We start from the raw sequence: 7,553 nt of genomic DNA, 5'->3' as shown, positions 1-7,553 counted from the left end.
CCACCACTCCCCCTCCTCACACCTCCCCCACAGTACGCCAGACCCATTTTCTTGGCAGTGCTTGAGCATCATGATTGCTGTACTGGGAGTGCCAGAAAATATATTCAATGAGCATTATTGAATGAGGGCAACTGAGTGTGGACAGGTACATGTGGTGCCTGAGGGTAGTGCTTCCAACAATGCAGTAGCGGGCCAGCATTGTTGAGCCCAGTGATATTCTACAGCCTCAATTCACTCTAGAATGGTGGAATATTAAATGCCAAACCAGAGTCATACATACGTTGATTGATATATATTTATTTCTGAATTAAACATAGCAGTGAAACATACGGAGTAGGGATGACTATAGAAAACAGATTAGACTAACACTCAGGGTGCAAGGAAACATTCGCGAACATACAACAGTCAGCATCTAGAAATCATCGATCTGCTATTATAGCATTTTTAAAAGTTGAACAGTTTTTAGTAGGTTTAGAACACAACCAGTCATCTAACTCCTCTTCCTCTTATTCTCACGTAGTTACGGATAGCTCTGTCGAGTGACCAGTTAATCTCTCTCACTGAATATTACAAACACCTCATCAGTTTAAGTTCTTGTGGATCACTCAGACTGAACACAAGATCCTTCATAACCATTACATGTGGATCACTCAGTACGAATACCCGTGGATTCCTTGTTGCTATTACATGCGGATCACTCATCGATATTCCGATCATTCAAACTCATTATTTGGAACATAGATACATAGAAGATAGGAGCAGGAGTAGGCCATTCGGCCTCTCGAGCTTATTCCGCCATTTAATGAGATCATGGCTGATCATCCAAATTCAGTACCCTGTCCCTGCTTCCTCCCCATATCCCTTGAGCCTTAAGAAATATATCTAACTCCTTCTTGAATATATTTAATGAATTGGCCTCAACTGCCTTCTGTGGTAGAGAATTCCACAGGTTCACCACTCTCTGGGTGAAGAAATTCCTCCTCATCTCTGTCCTAAATGGCTTACCCCTTATCCTTAGACTGTGACCCCTGGTTCTGGACTCCCCCACCATCAGGAACATTCTTCCTGCATCTAGTCCTGCTAGAATTTTATAAGTTTCAATGAGATCCCCTCTCATTCTTCTAAACTCTAGCGAATATAAGCCTAATCGACCCAATCTCTCCTCATACGTCATTCCTGCCATCCCAGGTATCAGTCTGGTGAATCTTTGCTGCACTCCCTCCATGGCAAGAACATCCTGCCTCAGAAAAGATGACCAAAACTGCACACAATACTCAAGGTGTTCACAACAAAGAGCATTCATAACATATCCAGTTGTAACCCCAAACACCATACAAGTCCAGCAGAGACTTGGTTACAAGCATCAGGATATTTTGGAATCCAGAATGATCTCATGGTGGACCTGGATTACAGTGTTCCATTTTCTTTGGTTTAATATACCTGTGTTTATGTAACATCACAGTTAGTGCTATTATTATTATCATCATCATTATGAGTATAGTCCCCAGAATGCAACTGATGAGGGCTGCATAATAATTGCAGGAAAGGTCATTCTTCCCGATTGAATTTTCTGGAAGTAGAAAAAAAAAAGGAGGGGAATAAAAACTTTTATTCCTTGAATAAAAAGAATCATAAAAATAGAAACAGCTCAAAAAAAATCACAAGGAGGTTCTATTCAGATGCTACTGTGTGGCTTCCTAGTGGGTAGAAGTCACTAAAGTGATGAACAAATTACTGAATACTCAACTTAAATGTACTAGCGATGAAAATTGTGTGACTTGAATTTGTTTTGAAAAGAATCATTTTCTAAAATAATAAATCGATGACTCAGTTCTTATTATTAAAATGAAAAGTCTAGCTCCTCCAGTGTCAGTGAGTCTCTCCAGTGAGTAGCTGAGTCATGCAGTCCCACGTTCAATCTATGCTGAGTTAGCTGATAACAGCTGGGACAGCAGTATGGATGTGACAATTGGTCTTAATGCCCTAGGGTTATCAGTGACCCATTGTGAAACTGCACCTTTGTGGACAGAAGGTGAGGATAGGATCAGGTGCAGCTCTGATGCACCATTGATGATCCGCCTGGTAAAACCCACTATTAATGTTCCCACAAAATTAATAACCCACCTGAGTGTGAGAGTGGCCTGGTACCTTCAAGAGAGAAGGAGAGGAAGAAAATTGGTGAGAAAAAAAAGCTAAATCTTACCTGGAATAAGAAAACGAAGTGTCCTCGAGATAGTTTGATTGACAGCAGCATTTCTTAACACGAATGCATAGTTTGAACTTCTTTCTGTGACACTGATTTCCATAGTGCTTTCGACTATGTACAGACCATCAGCAGTTTGCAGGTATGAACAGTTGGACAAAAGGGAATCATGTAGATTGTCTCCGTTGTACCAAGAAACATCAGCCTTAGGAAAGCCTTGGGACTCGAATGTTAAAATGGTGCTGGACAGTTTCTGTTTGATCAACAGCACTGGCTCACTGTAGTATGCTGTGAAATTAAAACAATCTTTCAGTCTTGCCTCTTCAGTAATAAATGATACAGTGCCATTGCTGAAGATCTTTGGTATATGCTTGATCTATATTGCAGAACAATGCACGGCCTAATATAATGATTATAAAGTTCTTGGTTACCAGTCACTTATTTGTTTTGTGTACAAGGAGTGCAGCACAGAAGAGTTAGAGGTCAAGGGCGTACTTGATGTTCGAGTTCTGCACAGGCTGAGCATCCTCAGAAGATGCAGCCTCCAGTGCTATTTTGAGGCATCATAAAACTAAGGCCGCGATTTTATTAATGGAGGCGGGTTGGGTGTGGGTCAGGTGGTTTCCAGCTTCCAGTCCCGCCCCCAGCTGCATCCGGCCCACGGACATGATTTTGCCTTGATTGATCTTGTTAAGCCCGCCCTGCGGGCTTGCCAGCCAATTAACAGGAAGCGGGTCTGCTGACGTCATTTAATGATGCATCATCTGTCGGTTTCCTTAAAGGGACCATGCACTATTTTATTTTGACAGACGATTTCTCAGCGTTTGACAGCATTGAGGGGCTGAAAACACTGACAATCACTGCACAAAGGTGACCTCTTGCACCCAGGCTCTCCAATGAGGAGAGGTGAGGTGACAGAAGCGATCTGTCACTGGTGAGAGCGGTTGTCCCAGTGAGGTGGCACTGGACATGGATTTAAAAACTTGTAACCTAAAGAAAAGTGTAAATGTATTAAAAATGCAGTTCCCAACATTTTCTTTCCTCTGAGAATCACCATGTGCAACATTGGTCCTTCACACCACTTCTGCAGCTGTCATCAATCCAGAAACATTACAGCAGACTCACAACACGCCACACTTACCTGGCGTGATGTCCGGATGCTGGGAAGCCCGAGCTAGATGCGGCAAAATTCAAAAATAGGCTGACAACTACTGGCAACTACCTGTTAATAGGCAGGTAATTGCCTTTAATCCTCTTCCCGCTGCTAGGTGTCGGGTCCATTCGCAAATCAGGGACCCGACACTTGGGAAAATTGTTTGGAGGCGGGTTGACGGCAGGATCGCAACCCACTGTCAATCAAAACGATTTTAACCTTTGACCCGCCTCCAAACCCACCCTATGAGCGCCGGCAAAATCCAGCCCTAAATGTTTCAATATAGTGAATGTCCTCCAACATTTATCCTAGGCAATTTGAGAAATGTTCCATTAGCTCTAGATTACATAATGGGCTATATTAGCTCCATTCTGCACTGTGCTTATTAACACTTAATGAGAAGAAGTTTACAGTACATGACCTGTTATCCATTCACTATGAATAAAGAGAGAGGATATATTCCAGGCAGCAATACTGTAACGTGAGTCAGGTAAGATGGGGAACGAAGAAAAGAGAAATACGTTCAGTATATTTACCTGCAATGCTGACAGAAATTGTTTCTTTATGAGCTCTACTTATATTACTGACATAACACTGGTATAGTCCAGCATCGTTTGGTCTTACTCCTTTTAATTTCAGTGAAGCATTTCCATTTTTAAACTCCTCTGGGAATAGACTTGTTCTGCCTGAATATTGAGGATTCTGCTGGCTGAGCTGGTCTTCTCCATCATAATAACTGTGGACAACCTCTGCAGTGTCGACGAGCTGCCAGGTGACAATGATATTCTTCTCAGGTGACTCCCTAGTCACAGTGAAACTGCATCCTAGCACAGCAATTTGCTCACTGATAGCTGCCACTGGTCCAGTAACCATTCTGACTTCAAATCCAACTGTAAGTTAAAGAGGAAGGATAAAATATTAGAAATCTGAAACAAAAACAGAAAATAGTAAAAGAATACTCAGCAGGTCAGTCAATATCTGCAGAAAGACCTTCCTGAGCTGCTCACAGTACTGCAGGTGTTTAGCTGCAGCATAACTTCTACCCCCTTGTATCCTAGTCCTCTAGATATAAAGGCCAGCATTCCATTAGCCTTTTGATTATTTTCTGTACCTGTTCATAGTTTAATGATCTATGTACCAGTTCCCATTAATTTGCAAAAGTCTAGCTGCAGATACTACTGATGTTGATTCAGGATCTATCCACCAATGATGCAAAACTACTAATCCTAACTGGGCAATAAATGCTGGCCTTGCCAGCGACACCCACATCACAGAAATCAGAAATCACAGAAACCCCACCAGTGCAGATAGAGGCCATTTCAGCCCATCCAGCCTGCACCGACACATATCCCACCCGATCCCCGTAACCCCTACACCAACACATGTCCCACCCTATCCCCACGTCTTTAATCCCCCTAACACTAAGGGTCAATTTATCATAGCCAATCAACCTAACCACACATCTTTGGACTGTGGGAGGAAACCAGAGCACCCGGAGGAAACCCACACAAACACAGGGAGAATGTGCAAACTCCACACAGACGGTCACCCAAGGCTGGATTCGAACCCGGGTCCCTGGCGCTGTGAGGCAACAGTGCTAACCACTATGCCACCGTGCTGCCACATCCCATGAAAGAATAAAAAAAAAACTCTTTCCAAACATCCAGGCTCACAAAATGCAAACATGGCAAACCAGCAAATAAGAAATGTAAACAGCAATAGAACAAAGTTATATAGGCTCAGTGGACTGCAGTGTGAATGGTTACGAGCTGGATAAGGTTCAATGGGCCATAATTCACACCCTGTGCTAACTCACTGGACCATCCACTTCCTGGATTGTTTGGTTGTAAATGAAAGAAACTGATTTTAAAGCTGCCAGTTATAAAGATAATTAAGTGTAATTCTGTAACAAATATTGAACAGTAACAAAAAAGCAAATGCAGAACATCACATCACTTAAAATTATTAAGTTAGTTATGACTTACGACCAAGTACAAATTGTCCCCACAGAACAAGAATATGGAACTGAGATTTCAATCTCATTGCTGTTTCTCTTAGCTAGTAAACTCCTTAAAGAAAGAAATACAAGATATGTGAATAAACATGGTCATTATTAAATGAATGAATAGATATTAATAAAGCAGGAATTTGCTCAAGTGGTCATTCTACATGTGAGCCCAGAGAGTGAATGTTGGCAGACTATTCGACGATGGGAGGCTCCACAGCCTAGTCTGATGCTGTCCTCACTTGATGCCCAGAACGCAAACTTCCAACAGGTTATTGTGGAGGGATCAGGGCAGGCTGGCTCATTTAATACCGAGTTGTTTTACCTTTACAGTGCAGCAACAGATGATCACACTTGCAGATGTTTGATTTGTTAATCGAGCGTTTTCATTAACGAAAATACCAGTTTATTTACGTTATCAAAATAACTCCCAACCCAGTCGCTTCTACCTGACGGCAGAAAGTAAATGTGACGGTGGGGAAAAGGCGGCTTCACCCAGCGGCTGTTGCCCAATCAGCCCCTGCCCACTGGGGACTGGAGAGATCGCTGACGGCGCTCGCAGAGCCCCGGGATCTCGCTGCAACTTTCAAACTTCTGTGGCCGGCTCCGGGATACTCACAACAAGCGGCCGCTCCAAGTCTGCCACGTCTCAATTCTTTCCCGTGAAGGCAACGTGAGACAGGGGGACACAACAAGGCCGGGGAAGCGGGTATCTGCTCACTTTCACTCTCGGCGGGCCTCGGAACCGCGAGCACCTCCCTCCGTGAAACGCCAAAGCCGAGTGAGCCGCTGAACCTGGGATCCACTTTTATTCATGTCTTGTCCCTGACGCAGGCGCTGTTGACAGTAGGCTGGCTGTGTTCATTCCTGACAACGGGAACCACAACAAAGTTAACTCGTAAAGCAAAAGCAATGTCGTGGAATTTACAGCGAACAAAAAGTTTGGAAGACAAAGGAATGAAATCAAAACAAAGAACATTCCCTCTGACCAAGAGTTAGAATTTTAACGTATCTGTTCTTCCCACAGATTCGGACTGATCGAATGAGAGTTTCTAAAATTGTGTGTTTTTGTTTCCGATTTCAAACATTTCAAAAAGGAGCAGGGGAGTTCACCTGGTGTCCTGGCCAACATTTCTCTCACAACTAACACCACAAGAAAAATTATCTGGTCATTTTTCTCACTGCTGTTTGTGAGACTTTGCTTCATGCAGACTGGCTGCTGAAATTGCCGCCATTATAACAGTGACCGCGCCTCAAAAGTACTTCAATGGCTGTGAAGCTCTTTGAGATGTCCTGAGGGTCTGAAAGGCACTATATATTTTTATATTATTCGTTCATGGGATGTGGGTGTCGCTGGCAAGGCCAGCAAGGAGTCTGGGGAATAAAGCAGATGAGCTGAGGGCACAGATAGACACCTGGGAGTATGATATTATAGCTATTACTGAGGTATGGCTGAAAGAAGGGCAGGAATGGCAGCTCAACATTCCTGGTAACAGGGTTTTCAGACAAGATAGAGAGGGGGACAAAAAAGGAGGGAGGGTCACAATATTGATTAAAGAATCAATTACAGCTATAAGGAGGGATGGCATCTTAGAAGGATCATTCAACGAGCCCATATGGGTTGAACTTTAAAGCAAAAAAGGGGCAATCACACTGCGAGTGTACTATAGACCCCCAAACAGTCAGAGGGGGATAGAAGAGCAAATATGCAGGCAAATTTCTGAGACGTGCAAAAATAGGGCAGTAATAGTAGGGGATTTCAACTTCCCTAATATTAACTGGGATAAAATTAGTGTGAAAAGGTATAGAAGGAGCAGAATTCTTAAAATTCATTTAGGAGAACTTTTTTAGCCAGTATGTAGCAAGCCCAAAAAGAGAGGGGGCGGTTCTGAACCTAGATTTAGGGAATGAAGCTGGGCACGTGGAAAGGGTATCAGTGAGAGAGCATATTGGTGGTAGTGATCATAATTCAGTTAGATTTAGCGTAGTTATGGAAAAGGACAAGGATAGTCCAGGAATAAAAGTTCTCAATTGGGGAAAAGCTAATTTTACTAAGCTGAGATGTGATTTAGCCAAAGTGGACTGGAGACAGAAACTTGAAAGTAAATCAGTGTCAGAGCAGTGGGAGGCATTCAAGGAGGAGATAGTGGGGGTTCAGAGCAAGTATGTTCCCTTAAAGAAAAAGGGTGGGA

The 7,553-nt window shown here is 43.1% G+C and overlaps 1 protein-coding gene across 1 annotated transcript; it reads right to left on the bottom strand.

Annotated features, from left to right (window-relative positions):
• Nucleotides 1-277: 277 nt before the first annotated feature.
• LOC147103237 (CD276 antigen-like) lies at nucleotides 278-6,412 on the bottom strand. Its single transcript, XM_085962677.1, has 5 exons — nucleotides 5,981-6,412; nucleotides 5,342-5,425; nucleotides 3,893-4,246; nucleotides 2,204-2,491; nucleotides 278-1,570 (listed from the first exon to the last, which is right to left on the bottom strand). The coding sequence occupies exons 2-5, from the start codon at nucleotides 5,397-5,399 to the stop codon at nucleotides 1,392-1,394; spliced, it is 879 nt and encodes a 292-aa protein (XP_085818803.1). The 5' UTR covers nucleotides 5,400-5,425; nucleotides 5,981-6,412; the 3' UTR covers nucleotides 278-1,391.
• Nucleotides 6,413-7,553: the final 1,141 nt, after the last annotated feature.

The sequence above is a fragment of the Somniosus microcephalus genome, chromosome 20, assembly GCF_052327205.1.
Source record: "Somniosus microcephalus isolate GS21.2 chromosome 20, FLI_Smic_1.0, whole genome shotgun sequence".
In the NCBI taxonomy this organism is placed as follows: domain Eukaryota; kingdom Metazoa; phylum Chordata; class Chondrichthyes; order Squaliformes; family Somniosidae; genus Somniosus; species Somniosus microcephalus.
This window is presented reverse-complemented; position numbering and strand designations above follow the sequence as displayed.

What these genes read in the sequence shown, in the direction of transcription:
- LOC147103237 (XM_085962677.1), bottom strand. Translation starts at nt 5,399, where the DNA reads ATGAGATTGAAATCTCAGTTCCATATTCTTGTTCTGTGGGGACAATTT. An exon ending in AATTTCTGTCAGCATTGCAG is followed by an intron (nt 2,492 to 3,892) that starts GTAAATATACTG and finishes TTAATTTCACAG; the next exon opens with CATACTACAGTGAGCCAGTG. An exon ending in ACTTCGTTTTCTTATTCCAG is followed by an intron (nt 1,571 to 2,203) that starts GTAAGATTTAGC and finishes TTCTACTTCCAG; the next exon opens with AAAATTCAATCGGGAAGAAT.